Source organism: Sapajus apella, unplaced genomic scaffold, assembly GCF_009761245.1.
Source record: "Sapajus apella isolate SASKATOON/1434 unplaced genomic scaffold, GSC_monkey_1.0 scaffold6, whole genome shotgun sequence".
Taxonomy (NCBI): Eukaryota; Metazoa; Chordata; class Mammalia; order Primates; family Cebidae; genus Sapajus; species Sapajus apella.
Window position 1 is genome coordinate 6,493,386 of NW_022436946.1, and position 23,400 is coordinate 6,516,785.

The 23,400-nt window shown below is 40.0% G+C and overlaps 1 protein-coding gene across 7 annotated transcripts in view; it reads right to left on the reverse strand.

Annotated features, from left to right (window-relative positions):
* The window catches only part of PHACTR2 (phosphatase and actin regulator 2), a 293,379-nt gene that overhangs the window by 102,613 nt on the left and 167,366 nt on the right, over nucleotides 1-23,400 (reverse strand). For 6 of the 7 annotated variants that reach the window (XM_032274573.1, XM_032274577.1, XM_032274572.1 and 3 more), the window contains exon 2: nucleotides 4,351-4,518. The exons of the other annotated variant lie outside the window; for it this stretch is intronic. In XM_032274573.1, coding sequence (XP_032130464.1) covers nucleotides 4,351-4,518 — 168 coding nt within the window. The remainder of the gene's footprint in view (nucleotides 1-4,350; nucleotides 4,519-23,400) is intronic. 7 annotated transcript variants of the gene reach the window in all.

Here is a 23,400-nt window from a genome sequence, read left to right on the forward strand (position 1 = left end):
GGCATGTGCCCGTGGTCTTAGCTGCTCAGGAGGTTGAGGTGGAAGGCTTGCTTGGAGCTGGGAGACTGAGGCTGCAGTGGGCTGTGATGTCACCACTGCACTCCAGCCTGTGTGACCAGGGTCCTGTTCAAGTCTTTCTGATTCCCCTGCTAGACACCATCTGCCCCACCTAAATACTCCTACCTGAGAAAAGAACACCCTGGTTACAGAGGCCTTCCTGAATTTTCTAATATTGCTCACCTGGATGCTCTGAGACTTACCCTACCTGTTGGAACTTGTGCCATTTTGTGGTGAAGTATTCATTGCTCTGTTTTCCTGGCTTGATACTTGTAAAGTCATTACCGTGGTCACTCTGGGGCTCCTGACAGCCCGTGACATCCCAAACCTCCTCTGTCAGCCTCCGCAGCTGGGTCAGGTTCCCCTTGTAGGTAGGCTTGCTGCTGGAACCCTGAGTCTCCCTGTCTTCTCTAGTGATCTACAGATTTCATAGGTAGCTACAAATAAGCATAGAAAAAGGCTACATTGCACTAACGGAGACATTAGGTGATAGGACTAGACAACAGGGATTGGCAAGATTGGCTCATGTTAAAGACTTTGGAATAAATCAAAAGTTTTAGGAGCTGATAGAAGGTAGAATATGGTAAGAGAAAGAAGAGGCAAAGAACTCCATGGTTCAAAGTCTGGATGCCAAAGGAAGCCATGTCTACAGTAGCAAGGATAGCTGGGGTTGATAGGGGATCTGTTTTTGTCAGAATGCATCTGTACATAGCACTTTTCCACTCCCTCTTCCTTCACTCCCTGTGTCCGTCATAGCATTTATTAGTACCTCACCTGTTTAGAATAAAAGCTCCATGAGGGCAGGAACCTTACTTGCTTATTGGCTGCAGAACACCAGGCTTCCAGAACAGTGCCTGGCAGCTAGGATGTTTTCCATGGAAATACATATAGACTGTATGAATGGATTTTGAGTTAACATGCTGTCTTCAGAGAGTGCTACCCATCAGGTGCTTGGGTAGATGTGTGGGCATTGGCTGGAGGCTGGGCCAGTTTGAGGGATGTGGGTATGGGAAAGAAGGTCATATTCAAAGCAACAGAAGGGCTAAGGTACATAGCAGCCTTCTCTCAGGAGGTTAGGGGTGATGAGAAGAGGAAGAGTGAAGGCAAAAGAGAGAAAGAGAAGTCCAAGACAACCAAGACAATGGTAGCTTTTGTAAATTAAGGAAGAGGTCTTTTGGAAATTAAGGCAGGACTGACTATTCAGTAACAGTAAATGTTGTAGAGGTTGAAATGAATGAAAATAAGAGAAAATAATTCATAAGAATAAAAATAAGAGAATGCCACTAGTCTAGACACTAGATTAGGAGGCTTGGAGTAACCTTAGTGAATACAGGACACAGAGATAGATTGCAATGGGAAAAAGAATGAGAATGTGGGATGAAAGTGAAGCAGCAGAGATAGGTTAGATTTTCAGTAAGTCTGGTCTTGATGGTAAGACACTATGATTAGTTAGAGGAACAATTGTGTTTATTTAGAGAGGGCATTTGTACTCTTAGCTTTGGGGAGACATAAGCATACATAAAAATCCAAAAGAAGGATGTTTATATCCTCACCTCCCACCAAATCAAATCCAACCAAAGCAAAATGGAGGAAAACGATTGTGTAGGAAAAAAAGGTACAAATGCCATTTTGAGTTCTAAAGATAGGGAAGGGATAGAAGAACCTGGAGCTTCGGTGGGACCTCTCATGCAGGAGAAGAAAAGCAGTGAAGAAGGGTAGCTGGGGGAAGTGGATGGAAAAGAGGCCTATTCTCCTGCTCTAGAATCCAACAGTCAGACACTGAATAGCCTAAATCAGAGCCGAAGATACTGGAAACTTTCTGATTTAAAATAAGGCCAGAGATCAGGGAGCTGGGGCATAAGCCCAGCCTGCCTTCTAGGGCAAGATGTGCTTTGGACGTAGAAGGAAGATTCCAAAATACAACTGACTCAGGGACCACCAAAACAGGCCACGAATGGGACTCTTCTAACCTCCCACCACAATAGTAAACATATTATTACAATGCATTAATAAAACAGTGTTACATTCTGTCTACTACCAATTAAGAATTCCTATAACAGAAACCCATACTAGGAAAAGCGGTGTTTATCGCTGTGCGGCAGAACACAATAAGATTCATATCCATGTGAATAACAACCCAGGAGTTTAAGAGAAGGACAAACATAGAAGAGTTACTTTTCTTGGAAAAATTAACTTTCTTTTATACCTCAAGATATTGTGGGTCTTGCCTAAGGTGTACTTCATTGATTGCCAGACAGCAGACAGCCCTTACATCCTAACAGCTCCATTTCACTGCTTGAGATAATTTTTTAAAGAAAATAACTCTCTTGGTTATATCCAAATATTAGGTTGGTGCAAAAGTAATTGTGGTTTTTTGCCACTAAAAGCAATGGCAAAAATCGCAATTACTTTCGCATCAACTGAATAAATCAGTCTTCCTCTAGATACGACATCTTTCTCCAATGTGGAAAAAACTAACATATGATACTCCATTCTGTACCTTATGTTAGGTTTCGAACCTTACATCTGGAGCCCTGCTCCCACCTTGGGAAGTGCTGGTAACGTGAAGAGCCAGATTCTCCCAATGCTTAAGCAAATGTGAGAGGGAGGCACTTGAAGAAGGCCAGTGAGGTTCTGTCCACAACCAAAAAACACAGAACAAGATGCCCAGCCAGGGACTGGAAGGAGTCGAGGGTATCCCTGAGGACCAACAACAGAATCTGGAACGAAGGCACCTTCGAGTTCAGTACATTCAACTCCCCGATTTTGCAGGTGAGAAACCCGAAGCCGATCTGACTTGTTCAAGGTCGCCCAGCCAGGTGTCCTCACACAGCACAGCACTCTGCGTCTCACTTCTCACTGCTAACCCGGGATGCCACTTAGGTACTGAAGAGGACCCAATAACCAAACCAGCATTATTTTCCCCTAAGTCAAGCCTCTCTTCTTTCTCTATCTTTTCATTACAGAAAATTTCCAGTATCTGTAAGTAGTGAAATAAGAGTAATAACCACAATAGACCCATTGCCCAGCTTAAACAACCTAATTGTCAGTCTTCCTTCATCTATAATCTTACCAACCTCACCCTCCTGTAGGATTATTTTGAAACAAATTCCAGGTAGCATGTCATTATTTCTTGTTAAATATGAAATGCTCAAATAAGCGATATAGCTGTAAATGCATCTGAGACAATTTTCTTTGGGGAGATTTGATGCCCCTCTTCCACATCCTTGCATTATGTGTAGTATTTTCAATTTCATGTCACAGCTCTGGAACAAAAGCCTAGCTCTTATCTTAGTACAGAACAATAAGACACGCTCTGTGACCCCGTACCTCTACTAACAATATTAGACTGTCGTGCATTGGAGGGATTCTGATGAAGGCATTGCTTTGGACAGTAAGCATGGGGAACGCTGAACCTAATAAACACTTTTCTATCTTAGACAAAATACACCGACGCTGGTACTTGTTTCAGTTGGGCTGAATTTTGGCCTTAGATTTAAAGCCAGCTTCCTCCATGAGTCCACATGAAAGGAACTAAGCAATATAACTCTTAAGGTTTAACACATCTACAAACTAAATTAACAGGCAAACATTTTCACATCAACAGGGTTATGCCTCTACTCTTTTAAGACAGAGACCATTTATTTGTCCTAAGGATATGATGGAAATTTAAAGAATATAACAAAACTTTTCTTTCATATAGCCACTTAAATCTTTCCTAAAGAATAAATACATCAAAAAAGACAGTTTTAAAAAGTCTTAATTAACAAATAAGGCCATACTACTATATATGCAACATAATGTTAAATATATAGTAGTCTACTAGTTAAATGGTTATTTACATATAAATATAAATATAAAACATAATGTGACATATATAGTAGTATAAACTAGTTAAATAAATATTTATATATTAGTAAAAATAGTATAGCCTAACTAGTTAAATATACATGTAACATTATGTGTATATAAAAATGGATACATGCCACCACAATGTTGATGAATAGCATTTCCACTTACCATTTTCTACTATTTCACTCTGTTGCCTCGCCCACGCATTTTTTATATAAATTTTATTTATATATATTTTTAAGAATATATTAGAAAGTCAAGGTCAGTATAAAAAGAAGGCAAATCAGAACTCTTAAGTTGTTTCATCCATAAAATAAATAATTTCATTTCAAATATGGCTTAATTTGTTCTGGGAAAAAAGCACTCTGTAAAATATAATTTTCTACCTTTTAAAACACTTTACAATTTATCCTGTCTTCTAACAAGTTATGATACTCATACCTGCTGAGGTTTCTCTAAATTTGTCGCTGGTCTTCTTTTTCCTCCATTTCCAAGGCTTAAAGATTTTACCAATGGTGGATAGTTTCCCCTTCCTCTTGAAGGGAGGTGTTTGGGAACCTGCTGTGGGGCCATCTGAGTTTGCTATAGAAGCTTTGTCCAGTCCATCAACTGTATAAAAGAAAATATATAGACAGAGAAAGGTTGTAAGAAAAAAAAGGTTGTAATAAAATATCATTGATTGCTTCCTGGGCTGTTAAAGGTAAGCACGCTCACTCTAATTGGAATCTCACATAACGTTTACTGTCCCGTTTCACAGCTGGTAGGACTCCCCTCATAGCAATCAGTAAATCAGTCAATCAGAAATTACAATCCACTTAGAATATCATTTTGGGGAAACAGACTGGAAGCAAGAGACTACTTATATTACAGATGGGGCCAGACAAATACGTGCCTGTGCGACACAGCTGAATCCATCTCCAACAACCACATCAATATTTTGTACGGGAATAGAGTATTCTACGTATTTCTGAAATAGGATGTTCCTCCAGAGACTAGTCTGACATTCTCCATGATGAATATTACAGTGATGGTGTAGTTTAAACCATGGTTTCTCTTTCACAAAATAAAATTTGGTGCCAGGAAGCTAAATTCTATTTTTACAATGCTAAAACTATCTTTTGCTTCTATTACAAAAAAGGTTTTGAGTTTCAAAGAAACTGGTAACTACACTAACAACAAGAAATATGTGGAAAATTTGGGTACCGTGTGTGACAAAAACACTTCTTTGTATGCCTTCACTATTTTATTAACCAGAAGACGCACACAAAATCTTAAGTTGCCTTGCTTGTACTGTGTTCTAGGCTGACGGAAAAGAGCAGTGACTTACATTACACCAACTATCAAATTTTAATGGCAAAGAACTGGAAGCAGACCAGAATGGATAAACTATAATATTATGCCATCAATAAAATAGCACTTGAATTTATGACCAAAAAAGAAAAAAGAAAAATCAAAACAGTAGTTTCTTCTTGGGGTGAAGAGGTGGAAATTACCTGAGAAGGAACTTGAGGGAACTTATGGGAGTGATGGAAATTATCTCAATAATGGTTGGATTACCCAAAACTCATCAAATGGTGTTTATAATTTTTTGTATTTCACTTTATGTAAAATTTACCTTAAGAAACATAAACAGATAGTGAAGTCTCATTAATAATATGTATGCTGAAGTGTTTAGAGGTGAAGTGTACTGATGTCCATCAAAAATAATAAATGGAGAGATACAAATTCCTTTATATTCTTTGTATTTTTTAAGGCTTAATATAATATTGGTAATAATAAAACAAATAAAAATGAAAATGAAAATTGAATAGCAAGGACTGCTGCTTCCAAGAAGATAAAACAGACTTACTTTTTCTTTTAGAAATGGAGTCTCGCTCTGTCGCCCAGGCTGGAGTGCAGTGGCATGATCTCAGCTCACTGCAACCACTGCCTCCTGGGTTCAAGCAATTCTTCTGCCTCAGCCTCCCTTGTAGCTGGGACTGACTGCAGACACATGCCACCATGTCTGATTAATTTTTGTATTTTTACTAGAGGCGGGGTTTCACCATATCGGTCAGGTTGGTCTCGAACTCCTGACCTCCAGTGATCCACCCGCCTCAGCCTCCTGAAGTGCTGGGATTACAGGTGTGAGCCACCACTCCCAGCCCAGACTTACTTTTTCTTATTCCTCTGGCTAAATACAATGAGAAAAAAAAAAAAAATGGATGTTACATAAAAATGTAAGAAAGTTCTGTAAGGTGAAGAGAAGGTAGACCAGCCTGGGACCTTAGAACCCAAGAAACAACACAGTGGTGAGGTTTCTGGGTTTTCTTTTTGCCTCAAATATCCCAGATTTGTAGTTAAAGAAGTCAGAAACCTGGAAAGGCCAACAAGCATGGAAACCAGCAACCCAGAAACACCAACGGGCAGAGACCACAAACGTCTGCTCTCTCTAGCTACAGAACCAGGAAAGGGCCAGAGTAGCAACATAAGAAACTTTTAGACAATAACTGCTCTACTCCAGCCAAACTCCATAGATGAGCCTGTGACCATTCATGCCAGCAAAGGCTGAATGGAGTTACTAGATCTCCACCCTCATGAAGCTCTGAAAAGGAGCCCTAATACTCCCACTAGAGTGGTGTCAGAGAAGACCAAGTAGGAAACTGGCACTTTTATGCCTGGCAGCTGAATAATGAAGCATCTTCTACAGTGTCAGTGGAGACCATGGTAGGAAGCCCTGACATCCATTCCTACCCAGCAACAACTGGATATTTCTCCCCTTCCCCTCAATACAGAGGTGGCAAAATCACTGCACACTGGGAACAAGACTACCCCAACTGTGGTATCAAGGGAGACCACATGGGGATCTGGAAATTTTACCTGTGTCCAATAGTAACAAGGACACCCCACACACATACGCAGCGTGTCAACAGGGGACAAGTGGAGAACTGGGATGTTCACCTCCATTTAGCAATGATAAGGTGGCACCCACTGCTTTCTCAGCTGGAGAGGTGTCAGTCAGAGCCAATTAAAACAGAGTGTTTCAAATAAGATCTAGAGTTGCATAACATAACACAAAAATGTCCAAGTTTCCATCAAAAATCACTTGACACACTAAGAACCAGGAAAATCTCAAACTGAATGAAAAAAGACAATCCAGAGATTCCAATTCCTAAATCCTTATGAATTCTCCTTCCAAACAAATATGAATAAATCCTATTCTTCCCGCTAGTGAAGTCTACTCTAATTTCATGTCCTATCTGGGCAGAGATAGGCAGACACTGTGCATTACCATGGAAAATTGGAGATTCAAGTCCTATGCTGATTCTTCTGAAAGCGGTTCCTAACCCTACTTTCAGCCATAGCACAACAGACAGAAATACAGGGGACAGATTGATTTTGAAGCTAACTCAGAGTAAAAGAGTAAAATATTTATTACTTCAATTCTATTCCTGTCCAACTTCCCTCCTTGAACCAGAGGGCAAACCCAGGGGGAACTGAGAGTATGGTTTTACTTCTTCATGAAGACTTTATGCTGAACTCTCATGAAAGGGTTTGATTTTGTACAACTTAAATGTTGTAAAATATAAAAGGGCTGATTATTATGAACATAGAAACATAAGTTTCCATCTCAAATTAGTCTCTGTGGCTACATGCCTAGTTTTCACTTTCTTACAATATAGTGGGATCTTTCTCTCCCAACCCACATATCCAGTTCCCTGATGCTCCATAAGAATTCTGTTTCCCCTCTGAAGCAATAAAGAGCAGCCTATTTTTCTCTTATCATAAACCACACCTGCAATTAGAAATCATATGTTGGCACAGTTGGCTGATGTGCCATTGTACTTCTCTTAACTCATGAATGTGAAGACAACTATCACCTGCATTTGAATAGTATGGACAGAATATTAACCCTTTTCTTTTCTTTAGATACTTAGGACACTGATGCTGCTATTGATATTTCTATAATTTTTCTTATGGATCAGTTTTCCATTAAAATCCATTTGAAACTTTCCATAAATTATTTCACAATAAGTCTGGTGAATTTTGCATTTACATGCAGATAAGAACAAATTGCCAGGTAAATCCCAGATGAAAGGTAAAATTTCCTGATTGTTTTCAATGTTAAATTTGATTCACTTTTATGTTACTAAGAGTAATCTGTCATTCATCAGAACTTAACCTTTTTCACACTTGAGTTCTACATTTTAAAATATGGCATATTTTGAAATACCGTCATTAGCTAATCAAATGTAGACCCCTAAAATGACACAGGTCAGTCTATCTTCCCACTGAAACAAGCCCATACCTAACAGGATTTCCCCACACCCACCAATTGCTAAGAAATCAGAAAATACATGCAGATTTTATTTTTTATTTAAACAGAGACGTATCAATCAGGCAGTCCCACTGCAAATGTGACCATATAAGCCAAAAATGAATGAGGCTAGTAATTATCATACTGATAGGGTTTAGATATGTATCCCCACCCAAATCCCATGTCAAATTGTAATCCTCAGTGTTGAAGGTGGGGCCTGGTGGGAGGTGATCGGATCATGGTGGTGGAGTTCTCATCAATTGTTTAGCACCATCCCCTCTTCATACTGTATAATGAGTGAGATCGCACGAATTCCAGCTGTCTACAAGTGTGTAGCACCTCCCCTTCTCTCTTCCTCCTGCTAAAGCCATGTAAGACATGCCTGCTTCCCCTTCACCTCGTGCCATGATTGTAAGTTTCCTGAGGCCCTCCCAGAAGTTAAGCAGAAGCTAGCCTTCAGAACTATGAGCCAATTAAACCTCTTTTCTACATAAATTACCCAGTCTCTGGTATTTCTTTATAGCAGTGCAAGAACAGACTAATACACATATGAAATAAACTGTAGGATTGAACAGTTTTCCCTTTGAGATTTGAGAAAGGGATTTGAATGATAGGGATTCTTAGAAAAATCAAATCTACTTAATGGAGTTTGTTGTATTTTTATACTATTTAATAGTTATGATATTTTAGATATCCATTTTTCACCACACACAATTATTTCAGGCACTGAGGAACTGAGGCAAATGTGGCATAGTATTCCAACTCACAAATGTTGTAACTGAAAGACCATTTAGAAAAGAATCTCTGTAAAAGAACTCCTGGTACTAATTTCGTACAAACTGACAGCCACTCTGTGAAAAAAAGTAGGTGGCAAAAAAGCATGTTCTCAACTTTTTTCCAAATATCCTTAAATATCTGAAGGTCAATGAGAATGCATTTTTGAAGTCCAATCATAGCAAAAATAACTAGGAGAAATCATGTGTGGTAAATAATGCTTTGATAACACTCTGCTGTGTATGTTTTAAGAAAATTAAAAAAAAAAACAAGCATATCAAACTTTATTTCCTTAAAATATTGTTTCCGGGCTTTGGTTTTTTTTTGTGTGTGTGCTTTATTATGCTTACACAATATTAAGATTGTCTTTGTATATTTTTATTTCTATTACAGTTTTTATATTTCTATTATAATTCTGTCACTTTCCCCTTTAAAAGCCACAGAACATATGGCAAAGAAAAATCAGAACAGTGCTTAGGGAAGATTTAACTTTATTTCCTACATTTCCATGAGGTCTCTTTCTCTCTCAACTGAAACAATAACTTAAGATATATGCTATCATTACACAAGGGTGTATGTACAATATCTGGGAACAGAAGCAAGACACTTCTGTTAGGGTGACTTGATGGTATAAACCAGTGATAAGGTCAGGGTAAACTGTTGGTATAAGCCATCACAGGTGAGCTGGGATCATGGTTTCTAAGGCAGCCAAGTGGCTAGCCTTCCTTCCCTCCATTGTCTAAAGGAGTTCCTTACTCTCTTGCTAATAAGAGTTTACAGCAGGTTGGGTCAAATCTCTTCCTTTTAAAGGTAAGATAAATGGCAAGTGGAGAGGAAGAGAAAATGAACGGAAGAATAAAAATGTGTGGCATCACACGAGGTGCAGGTTAAAAATTCTGAAACTGTGGAACATGTATATTGGGACCAAACAAGTAAGTGCATGAATGGCAGATGATGGAAGCCAGGTTTTTGCTACTGGAGAGAGAGGATACAGATAAGCAATAGAGTAAAGCTAGAATGATCCATGCAGCCCTGATTGGAGTTGGAGACATCTGCATGAACCTATGTTTGGTCAGGTAGACAGATAGATAAGTAGATGAATTATAGATATGTATACATGCATGGATTTGTTTACACACGTGTACTTGCTGGCTCTGTCCTCTCAGAAGACCTAAAAGCAATAACACCCCAGTAGCAATGAGCACCCCCAGCACTCAGATCTTCGTTTCTAATAGCATTCTCCAATAGACAAACCCCACTTTCTTACAGAAAAGGCTGCTTTTAGAGCTGGGGCATGGAAGACTCTAGATGAGCTCTGCAACATCTTGTAGTGCCAGAAAGTGCTCAAAAAGCAAACCGATGGGAGTGGGTAGGTTAAAGGAACACAGGAGCCCACTCAAGAGTTTCCAAAGGCCAAAGCTGGAATAATCTCAGCAACAAAGTAAAAATATAGTATTAAATTATAACCCAAAGTATAAAATTAACATCCACAAATCCACACTCACATAGATAAGTATTGAATGAATAAATGAATGTGGGAGAAGAGATAAATCCTTACGGAATTTCAAATAATTTATATACATATCCTCCTCTCAAGAAAGTGGAGCTTAACTCCTGACTGCTTAAATGTGGGCTATCCATAGTGACTTTTTTCCAAAGAGTGCAATATTGGAAGAGGGGAGAAAGGAGTGGCTTTACGGTGAAGATGCTGACAAACATGACCTTAGCCAGGTGGTTGTTAACATCGTCAGTGATAAGTTGTGCTGACGGTATATATTCTTGTTATGATATAAGGAGAATCGTACTTCAGGACCCACAATGCTGTGGTAACCACAAGGAAAACATCAGGCAAAACTAAATTGAGAAACACTTCCAAAATACCAGGTATCTCAAAACTGTCAAGGTCTGACTGGGTGCAGTGGCTCACATCTGTAATCCCAGCACTTCGGGAGGCTGAGGCAGGCAAAGCACACAAGGTCAGGAGTTCGAGACCAGCCTTGCCAACATGGTGAAAACCTGCTTCTACTAAAAATACAAAAATTAGCCAGGCTTGATGGCAGGTGCCTATAATTCCAGCTACTTGGGAGGCTGAGGCAGGAGAATCGCTTGAACCCAGCAAGTGGAGGCTGCAGTGAGCCAAGATTGCACCACTGCACTCCAGCCTGGGCTACAGAACAAGACTTGTCTCAAAAACAAAACAGAACAAAAACTGTCAGGGAGGGTCATTCAAAACAAGGAAGGTCTGAGAAACCGTCCGACCAGAGGAGCCTAAGGAGACACTACCGCTACATGTAACATGGCATCCTGAATGAACCCGGGAACAGAAAAAGAGGATATCAGGGAAAAACTACTGAAATCCAAATGAACTGTGGAGTTTAGTTAACAGGAATAATACCAGTGTTTGTTCCTTGTTTTTGTAACAAATGTATTATGCTAACATAAGATCTCTCTGTACCATTTTTTCAACTTTTCTGCAAATCTAAAACTATTCTAAAATCAAGTTTATATTTTAAAATGTGGCATTAGCTATCATGGAGATAAATGAAGATAAAGATTTAGGAGATTCTTAGGAGTGAGGAAATCAGCTTGAAGAGGCCCCGGGGCCTACTGTCTTTTACCGACAGAAAAGATTTCACTTGAAGGAGTTTTGGAAAGTAATATGCTTCAGACTTGATCATCTTTCTCTCCAAAAATCTCCCTTTATTCATACTTTCCATTCCCAGTATTCTATAAGAGAAGATTTAAATTGCTGTTTCAACACTTCTTAGCTCATGACGGATCCAGATAATGTAAGTAGTATTCAATATCTTGCAAAATGGTAGACACTGGGCCCAGCTGCAGCACACATCAGGAAGTATTCATCCACAGTTACTGTGCAACCTTATGGAGAGAAGAGATTCCAAATATCCCCCCAACACACACACACACACACACCCATGGTGGACTTATGAAGTGAGCAAATCAAGGCTAGTTGACCTTTTAAAGTAATGCCAAGGAAAATTTTCCCATTATCAGTGCTGTGTTTATCATAGACACATGACACACACACATGGGAAAAAATAAAAACAGATTTATAGTCATGGCCTTGAACATGTGAAATGGTTAAATATAAAAATTTTTAAGGGAACTAGATTATTTTTGAACTTTCTATATATAAATGTATTCCCTCACTGAAAAATCTGAAAATAATAAAATTTTAGAGTTAGAAAAGATCTTATCTCAGAAGAAAATTGCCTTTCATCAGCTGATGGTTCCTTTAAAAATAATCAGCATTAAGGTAATAATCATGGCTAAAATATTTTAAAAATTATTTAGCCATCATTTTTTTAAATCCCCAAGAGTAAAAGAACAGAATGTAAGCAAGAAATTACGTTTAAAGAAAAAGAATAGAATGTGAAAACGTTACCATAATAGAGTGTAATGAAAGCATTTTAGTCCCCCTGGAGGAAGGTTGCTAATAACCCTGCTATTCATATTTGCCTCCCAATTTGCCAATTTGCATTCCTCCATCACTTGAAAAAAGCCACAAAGTTATCTAAAGCGGGTCGGGATAAAATCAGTAGTTCTCACTGTCATTAAAATTAATACTATGGAGATTTTCCAAAAAGATTTTTGAGGTATACAGACAGAATGTAAATTATATTACACTTACAATCACAATTCAGACCAAAGTATCAATCATTTCAAAGTCCCAGAAGGTCTCCTTATGCTTCTTCCAAATCAATAGCCACCCTCTAACCTCTATTCTTCCAGATAACCACTATTTTGACTTCTAGCAGCACTGATTTGTCTTACCTATTCTTTTTTTTTAAGTAATTTTTTTGTTATTTTTTGTAGAGACAGGGTTTAGCCATGTTGTCCAGGCTGGTCTCAAACTCCTGGGCTCAAGTGATCCACCTGCCTCGGTCTCTCAAAGTGCTGGCATTACAGGTGTGAACCACAGTGCCTGGCCTGTTTTACATGTTCTTGAGCTTTAACTCAGTGGAATCACATAATATCGTTTTTTGTATTTCTTTCACTGAATGTCTGTGAGATTCATTTACGGAACTTAATTTTAGTTCATGAGCATTTCAAAACAAAGCTACCTAGTTACAAAATCAAAACATGCTCACTTAGCAAGACCATAGATGATAGAGTACTTGACAATGATGAGTTTTATGAACATCACCTTTTTTGAGAAAAGCTATCATTACATCTATCTGGAAAAGGTAAATAATATCCTTTTCCCTTACTTCGTTTCCGGGAAAGCTAATCTACCTCTCTACCATCTTTTGAAGTTGCCCAGAAGCCACGATAAATTAGAATTTCACCAAAGCAAGATTAAAGGTAGAGAAGTAGTTTATTTTCTGTAAAAAAAGTTGTATATGTATTCTTACAATGCATAGTAGAGCACTCAGCAGTTCTGAGTAATGTAATTTATAAAAGCACTGGGTTACACAGCATTATCCACCATGGGACAAACTTACGTTTAGTACTTTCGCATTATGCTAGATAGTAAAGCCCTATATATAAGGAAACTGGGACCCAGGAAGGCTGTCTGGCTTCCCAAATTGTTAACTAGTGACAGAGACAAGAGTTTAGGTCACCTGATTGCTGATTCAGGCTTATTTCTCACTATACCAGGCCGTCTCCATTGGCATACGATAGCTACGCTCATGGTGAACTAGCCATGAGTGCAGCTATCATACTAGTTTAGCTCCTAGTAGCTCTAAAATACCAGTAAGACGATCTGTGAGAAAAAAAAAAAAAAGCAAAGAAGACATTGCACAATCACGACAAGCAATAAATCTACGTTACTGTTCTGGGTTTTGACCACCCAACTGGGATGGTGAACTGTAAGCCAAGAAGAGAGTTGGATTCTTGTCCCAACTCTGCTACTTAATCAGCCCTGTGACCTTGAGCAAGGACCCCAATTTCTCATGGTTGAAATTAGGAGACTAGGTTAAATGATCTCTGGGCTCCTTTCCAACTTTAAAAATTCTATGACTTCATATTGCTTTGTGCTGATTATCAGTCTTGTAGGTAAGAACTATTCTATTACTTGATATATTATTAAGCTAAAAAAATAAACCTGTTCTAAGTGCTTTATACACACTGCTTCTTTCATCATCGCCACAATCCTGAGAAGTTGTTACTATTAGTATTCCCATTTTATAGATGAGGAAGCTGAGGCTGAGAGAGACCAAGCAATTAGCAAGATCACACAGCTGGTAAGCAGGATTTAAACTTAGAAAGTTTACCCCTCAAGGATTGCCTGTACAAAAATGGGGAGGAGGGTAGTGGGTGGGAGTGGATCTCTATTTTAAGAGAAGTCAAGAGACAAACCCTAACGAGCAATAACTCAATTCTACCCCCAACCACGTATTGGGCTATTCCAAGGAGTAAGGGCAGGTGTTGCTTTGCTGTCTAAAACAATGCCCAGTGTCATCACAGTTAATTTCATGCTGGCTGCAGGCAGAGTGAACGCTTCCCTTTATACTGACTCTAGTAATTTGACTGTACAGAATCCTTATTTATCATAATATTAATTTTAGAAGTTTGATACGATCAATTTTTAAACTTGTTTTTTTTAACAGAGGCAGACATTATTTTTAAACTCCCAGAGGGAAAAGCTACTAAAGACTTCCATCTGCCTGCAAGCACTGACAGAGAATTCCAGAGTTGAAACTTGTGGCCAGCAGGCCTGCAGAACCAGTATGTTTGTGCAGCTGCATGACATCCTGATTCACTGACATGAACAACATCCCCTAGACTTGCTACAGGATATTTAACAGATTAAATAAAGTCGCTCTTATTTGGGGTTTACAGAAATTCTGATTGAGTAGGCAAAGGGCCACTTTGCTCATGGAAAACTCATTTTAATGTAAAAAAAAGCATTTTACATTTTGAATGCTACTGTTATCACTATAAGGGAAGGGTTGTCTCTATGAACAGATACAATGACTGCTCGGAATAGCAAGATGTTTGCTACAGAGAGGAAAAAACGACAGGAATCAACCAACAACCTGTCTTGCTCCCTGTAGATGCTGGTCATCTACAATAACTCCCAGAGTCTGGAGTGGAGCAGGTCGTGGTGTGTAGAGTATGTGCTGTGTTTGTGAAAAGGAAGAAAATGCTGATATATCCCCAATGGACAATCTGTCCAGTGAGAGAATTTCACCTCATCCATGTTAGGATAATGATCATCCTGTTCATGCTGGGAATGTGTGTGAGGACAGAACTTTAGTGGAGAAGCTGGTAGACCTTACATATAATTTGTAAAATAAAATCTGCTGAAATATCACAGTTCTTCTCTCGCTCCCCATGTCGCCCCCACCCCATTGCTCCCAATCCCCAATGGACTCTTGTTCTATCACCCAGGCTGAAGTGCAGTAGCAAGATCTCAGCTCACTGCAACCTCTGCCTCCTGGTTCAAGTGATTCTCCTGCCTTAGCCTCCTGAGTAGGTGTGATTACAAGTGCACGCCACCATGCCATGCTAATTTTTATTTTTGTATTTTTAGTTTAGATGAGGTTTCACTATGTTGGCCAGGCTGGTCTCAAACTCTTAACCTCAGGTGATCTGCCTGCCTCAGCCTCTCAAAGTGTCTGGATTATAGGCGGGAGCCACCGCACCTGGCTGAAATAACACAGCTTTTAAGTAAGGGGCTAAATTTTGCTTCAGACAAAATTATGAAAAAATTTCCCATAAAGGATGAATGTAACAAAATATTATTAAAATAACACATTAAATCTAGACCAATATCTTTAAGTCAAAAGGCTGAGGGATAAATAAGAGCCCCGAGAATCTATATGTATAATGTGACTAATGCTGTATCTATGTCCAAGAGCCTCCTGGTCGTCCTACAGAATCCCCAAGGCTGGGATCTGTGGAGAGACCGTGGCCACATATAGCATCCAGGACAATCTTGCCAAGGCAGATGTGAAACATGCAGATGTACACTATGGAAAACAGAATACTGGGAGATAGAGCACATGGAAAAGAATTTATGTCAATTAGTCATATGGAGTCCCCAAGGCTCCCAGATTTATGTCCTTATAGCTCAGTTAAGAGATGACTGCAGCAACCCAGGCATCTGAACTTGGAGAGAAGGGGTGAAAAGGGACTAGAAATGATGGATTATCCAAGGGCCATTGCAGAGAAAGAAGAGTCTGAGGAATTGCCTGGAGAAGTCAGAGAACTCCATGGCCTGAACCTCTACAAGAGCGTGGCAGGATGTCAAGAAGAGAGAAGATTTGGAGGAGAGACCTTTAGCTTGTGTTTAGAGACCACGAACCTCAGGGGCTGGCAGAACATTCAAGGGAAGATGTCCAACAGACAGTCAGAAACACATTACTGGCACTCTAACAAGAAGCTGGAGTTGAAGTTATTTGGTGGAGTCTTCCAAACAAAAGCAGCTGTTGAGGACCAGGGGTAAACTCCTAGGGAATAATTACATTTAGGAGCAAGTGGGTTTTGCACAATAAAGAACTTTGAACTTCTGTGGCACTGAGAATGAACAAGTAAAGAAAAAGGTTTTGTTTGCTGTTTGTTTTAAATTCATAAAGTGTGAAGGACACTCCAGCAGGCTTATGGGCTGCGGAGAAGGAGTCCTGGGTGATGAGGTGTTGAAGATGCAAGAGAGATGGGCTGCAGAGTTGCACCAGCCAGGATGTCAGACCAGCTACGCAGGGACTGCATGGGGACTGAATTCCTTCAGGTCATAGCAAGATACGGGGTGAAGGGGGAGAGTCTGAATTTCATCCGGTGAATAGCAGGAAATGACCAGAAAGTCAGGAGATGACAGCACCAAAGACATGTGAAGAGAAACTCAGCAGATGGCATGTACCTCAAATGAAGGCAAGCACAAGACCGGAAGCAAAACGAGCAGGCAATAGCACTGGGAAGTTGATGCCATGTCAACGTCACCTGTGATATGAGAGGTAAAGGACAACAGAGCCTCTGTTAAAGAGAATTACCAGGGCAGTGGTGTTGTCAAGGAGACACAGGGTTCAGACAATCCAAGGGAGAGGAGGAAGGAGATATCTGCAAAAAAAATGAGGCCGTAGAAAAGTGTGGCAATGGTCAGGTGTGGGGATCACGCCTGTAATCCCAGCACTTATGGAGGCTGAGGTGGGTGAATCACAAGGTCGGGAGTTCAAGACCAGCCTCACCAAAATGGAGAAACCCTGTCTCTACTAAAAAAAAAAAAAATACAAAAAATTAGCTAGGCATGGTGGCATATGCCTGTAATCCCAGCTATTCGGGAGGCTGAGGCAGGAGAATTGCTTGAACCCGGGAAGCAGAGGTTGTGGTGAGCCAAGATCATACCACTGCACCCCAGCCTGGGCAACAAGAGCAAAACTTCGTCTCAAAAAAAAAAAAAAAAAAAAAAGAAAGAAAGAAAAGAAAAAGAAAATGTGCTCACTGTGGAATGGAGGCATTCATTCATAATTTACCAAACTGCTATGCTAGAGGAAGGGCTACAATGATAAGCAAAAACAGATCAGAGCTCTACCCTAGGAGGCTTGCAGGCTGTGAGAGAGGCTGACATTAGTCAAACAACCATCTCTCCAAATGTAGACCTGCAGTGTGCAGTGAGTAGGAAATGTGGGGACCACAGGGGCTCACACGGTGGCACTGCAGCATTAGTTCCCATGACAGACATAGCACAAAATGGCCTCCAAATTATGAGCTGAAATAGAGGGTAAAATTGTTTGAGGGCTGCAGAGGTTTAGTCTGGTTCATAGCATGGCCTAAAAGGTAGAAATATCCTATTCAAATTAAACAGGAAACCATTTAAAAGCCACTGAAAAACAAAAGATTAACATTCCTTGGTTTGTACACCTCATTCTCTTCAGAGAGAGAAACAATTCCACTGGTTGCTTTTTAAAAAAATAATGATGCCTTTAGTGTTGGTTTTATATATTTTTCTAACATAGCTATTGAAGATGCCCCGCTTGCGGGAGGTTCTATTTTGGTTTCTTTAAAATGACAGGTGTGTTAAGCAAGCATTCCAGAAAATGAGTTGCACCTGCATGACTTGGATAAAACACATACAGAAAGCCTCTGAATCCAATCAGGGTATCATCAAACCAACCAGCTTGTTCCAAAACCCTTTTCTTTTCCTTTTCTTTTTTTTGAGATGGAGTCTTGCTCTGTCACCAGGCTGGAGTGCAGTGGCACAATCTTGGCTCATTGCAACCTCCACTTCCCCAGTTCAAGCAATTCCCCTGCCTCAGCCTCCGGAGTAGCTGGAACTACAGGTGTGCACCACCACGCTTGGCTAATTTTTTGTATTTTAGTAGAGACAGGGTTTCACCATGCTGACCAGGATGGTCTTGATCTCCTGACCTCATGGTCTTCCCACCTCGGCCTCCCAAAGTGCTGGGATTACAGGCATGAGGCACTGTGCCTGGCCTCCAAAATCCTTTTCTAATATAATTTTTATTTAGATTTCAAACACTGGTCTGAAGAAACACTGAACACGTTCTAGAATGATGGGGGAAAGCCCATAACTGAACCTCAGATATAGCCAGTTGCAATTCACCAATATTTTCAGAAGCCCTAAAAATGATTTTTAATTGTTGTTGTTATTAAGTAAGTTAAATAAAACACTACCTCTCTGAGAAGCAAGAAAAAATAATCATCCTCACCACTAGATTAGTAGTCCCACAAGGACAGGGACCAAGTTGGTTTTATTCCTGGTGGTGTCCCTATACTGTACTTAGGCCACAAAAAGTTCCCTAAAAATACTGACAAAATGAGTAAGTCATGGATAACTGTGGGGCAATAATTTACGAGGCCTAGGCTATGATTTATTTTAGCAGGTCTTTAGATTTTTCACGGAGGAAATTGTTCCAACAGTGCCTTCCTGTAGAATTCCAAATATTTTGAAAGATAATATAACAAACACTAATGTTTGAAACTGGGAAAACATCAAAGCCAGCAGGAAGGATGATTAACACTCATAAGAATGGTAGAGCCATTGCTGACAAAATTTTCAGGTAAGCAAACACTTAATTGCTCCTTACAAAGTAATTGAAAGACAATTCATCAAAGACAAATAATTGAAAAACAGCTGGAATAATTTAGATGTGAAATTATCTTTTAAGAAGTTTCCATTTTCACCCAGTGATGAGTGGCGAAAATTATTTCTTCAAGAGCTACTCTACACTCTTTGTGAACATTTCCTTCTTTCTGATCCCAAATTTTTCTTCAGTCTTAACCTTCTTTCTCCTAATGGGGGAAGTCAGAAAGGCAATTTTTTGTTCCATGGCAAAGAAACAAGAAAATAAATTATCTAACGAAACCGGAACTCAATCCAAACTGCTTTTGTTCTTCCCATTCTTTTGAGGCATCACACGTGAGAACCTGAATCTCTTAGAAAACAATGGGACAATATAGAAAATGACAAAACCATTTTAATCTGAAATTAAATTCTTTGATAATATAGCATTGTGACAGATGTTTAGTTATGTGGCAATATTTTAGGCTTTCAAGTCACTAAATGTATCAGAACTACAAGGTAGAACTACCTCGCATAATAGCCCAGTGTTGTGGTGGCAAACATCAGACTACAATGTAACATGTTCAGAGATTGGGGATCATTCTTCAAGGCTGGCAGCCAGCCACAAGTTTTTATTCCAATTTAAGCAGAACACACCACCTCTCCTAGTTCCCCTTTCCACTGTGAAGCAAATATCTCCTATGAGGCCAGTACCCTAAGGGGGGCAAACACAAGTGGAGAGATGGCTGACACTTATGTATTTCTACACTGAAGCTTCCAGAGAAGAAAACGGTTTGTTTTGTTTAATTCTGTAGCTATTTATCGCCCCATATGACTCTGCGTATTCTTAAAGAATAGGAAATAGCTGTTTTAAATATAAACACAGACCTGTGAGTACTGCAAAGGAAAAACATGGGCTTCCAGTGCCAGAAAGATTTGAATGTAATAATCTGTTCCTCCCCATCCTAGCTGGTAACCTTGGGTCAGTCATTCAACCTTTCAGAGTCTCTCCCTCATCCACAGACTGGGGTAAAACAACTCACGACTTGGGCTGTGGCTAGGGTTAGTAGAGATAACACATGTAAGCAAGTGGAAAAAAGGTTGATAAGAGGTTTTGTGGGGAATAAAAATAGAGTGGGTTATTTACGATTTGGAGCAATTGGGGCAGCAACATTTCTTGGAAAAATATTTTCCTGGTCTTCTAGAGGTCTCCAGGAAAACAAAAATGCCCCTGAAATGAACTTCTGTGTCCCACCCCAAAACAGATATCTGCATTCCCCATTGTTCTCAAGATAATTGCTGGGAGCTGCTAAAACCAACTAAGACTCGAGGGAAACCCCAATATTCTGTAGCAGGAATGACCTGGATTAAGGAAAGAAACAAAGCAAGAAGGCTGACATCATATACAAGAATGAGAGAGTAGCTAAGAGTTGGACTTGGCTGTATTTCCTACCAGCTGCAGAATTGCTGAATTTTTTATTTTTATGCTTGCACCTGCAAAAAATGAAGTTTTAAAAAACAAACCAACAAACATAAAACTATTTTATTGAAAAGCTCCTGGTTGCTTACTTGATTAATACAACACTTAGTAAATCAAGGTGAAACCGATTAGGCACTATTTAGTCAGATACAAGTTGTTGTTCCTTTTGGTGTTTAAAAAGCCTGCACTGTATAAGATGTGTTGCTATGGCTGCTAAACACAGGAAGCTGCATTTTACTGTTGTTTCCAAATATCCCGAATGTCACAATCTAAAGAGAAAAGGAAGGTCTGTTTTGTGATTCCATTAACTTCAGATGTTTTCAGTAAAGACCACCTATCAATTCAATGTAGATGACAAAGTCCCAGAGGATTCTTGATTATGAGACTCATGTTATCCAGTGGACTGGCTAAGAAATCATTATCAAAGGGCACTCTGTTTATTCTGCCTTTCCTGTTTTAAGATCTAGCAGGAACCTTATGCTTATTCTCTTTGCCTCTAAGACTGGAGTACCCAGCAGTGAAAATAAACATGGACTGGCACTGCAAATCCACAAGCAATTATTAATTCAATCCTTATCAGTTATTCCACTGTCTATAGTAAGACATCACTTTTATGCCTTAGGACATTGAATGTTGAATCTGAAATAGGGTCTTGAATCCAAGTAAAGTGTTTTCAATTTGGAAGAACACCAATATTCTTTGACTTTTAACCTTCCTCAGATTGAGTGATCAGCATATTTTAATCTGCAAGATGCCTTAAAAGTCTACAATGACAGAGTCACAACTAAAGGGCGTAGAGGTTTGGCTAAGAGCTTCTGCACACCCTAACCCCCACGCCCACTCCTTTATAACCCGGATTCGGATCAAGGCCTACGAGAGGAGTCTTGTTTGCAGCCTTTGTGATACACTTGTATCTTGCCATCTCAAGGCAATTTCTGGTCCAAGAGATGCCTATAAAATTAAATAATTTCTGAGGTTTAGGGAGAGATTTTAATTATTTTACAAAAGGATCTAGGAACACCAGATTCTGATGCACCCAAATCTTATTTGCGTGCTTAACCAGTTTGAGGGATTTTTTTCAGTAAAATAAGGAATTTTGAACCTAGAGGAGATGGGTGTGCTTTCGAAGCACTATCTTCATGTCTTGTGACAAGATAAGCAGTCCACCGGAACTGACCCTGACCGCGTCAGTTAAGAGTTTCCTATGAGATCTATGAAGTGATAGGAAGACATTATTGGAAGCCTGCTAGGTGGTTTACAATGCGTATGCGCTAGAATACAAATGTGGTTAGTCATAATGAATCATCTTCGAACTACCAACCTGTCTCAATGGGGCTGCTGCATTTTCTGGCAAGAACATTCTTGTTCTGGCTTTACTTTGACAGGTGTTTAAACACCACCTTTCTTAAACACGCTTATTCATTTTCTTTCCTATTTTAGCAGCTCTTTGCAAAGAGACATGTCATCCTGTGGATTTCAAATACATCTAAGACAATGAAAGCATACAAAACCAAACACAGAAAATGAAAAATATATATGTAGTGACAGTTGGGAGCAAAACATTTCTCCAAATAGAGTGCTTCACATTCAGGGTCCTCAAAGAAGATTATAAAACCAGTCAGGTGGCCACATTAGTTACTGCACACTGGGATTAGCATCCTAATAAGTAGTTTTGGGTTTTTTTCCCCTTAATATTACTCAATCAATCTGGTGCTCCAATCACAAGATACTGGTATTGATTTCTTACACAATGGCAGAAACATAATGTCACATATTCTACTTCTTTATTTCCTTTTCTTTCTTCCTTCCTTTCCTTTTCCTCCCTTTCTTCCCTTTTCTTCCTCCTTTTTTCCTCCTTCTTCTCCTCCCTCCCTCCTTCCTTCCCTCTCTGCTTCTTTTTCTTCCTCCGTCTTCTCATCCATCCCCTCCTTCCCTCTTTCCCTCCCTCCCTCCCTCCCTTCCTTCCTTCCTTCCCCCCGCCTTCCTTCCCTCTTCCCTCCATCCCTCCCTTCCTTCCTTCCTTCTTTCCCTCCTTCGTTCCTTTTCTTTAAGACAGGTTCTCACTCTGTCTGTCACCCAGGCTGGAGTGCAGTAGCATGATCACGGCTCACCACAGCCTTGATCTCCTGGGTTCAGGTGATCCTCCCATCTCGGTCTCTTGGGTAGCTGGGATTAGAGGTGCACACCACCACACTCAGATCATTTTTTTCGCTTCTTTGTACAGACAGGTTTCACCTCATTGCCCAGGCTGGTCACCAACACATATTCCATTTTCTTTTTCTTTTTTTTGAGATGGAGTCTTGCACTGTCGCCCAGGCTGAAGTGTAGTGGCATGATCTCGGCTCACTGCAACCTCCATCTCCCAGGTTCAAGCAATTCTCCTGCCTCAGCCTACAGAACTGGGATTATAGGCACCAGCCACCACGTCCAGCTAATTTTTTGTATTTTTAGTAGAGACGGGGTTTCACTATGTTGTCCAGGCTGGTCTCGAATGCCTGACCTTGAGATCCACGTGCCATCACTCCCAGCTAATTTTTGTATTTTTAGTAGAGATGGGGTTCTACCATATTGGCAAGGTTGGTCTCAAACTCCTGACCTCAGGTGATCCACCTGCCTCAGCCTCCCAAAGTGCTGGGATTACAGACGTGAGCCACCGCGCTCGGCCACATATTCCATTTTCTAAGTTGGCTCCATACTCTACAGCCTATGCTTTACTTCCTAAGAGGTACTGCCTAGTCACACTGGTTAAGTCCTGTTGCTGAAAATCACCTTTGATGCCTCCTCTATACTCAACTTATATCTACTGAATATGGCACTGTTGAGGTGAGTGGGGAACAAGCCTTAATCGGTTAAGAGACAAAATTGAAAAATCAGAAAAAAGACAATGGGTGCAGTGTGCTTATGGGACATTGCAAATAGATCCTGGTTTGTACACTGGTTTCGGGGACACTG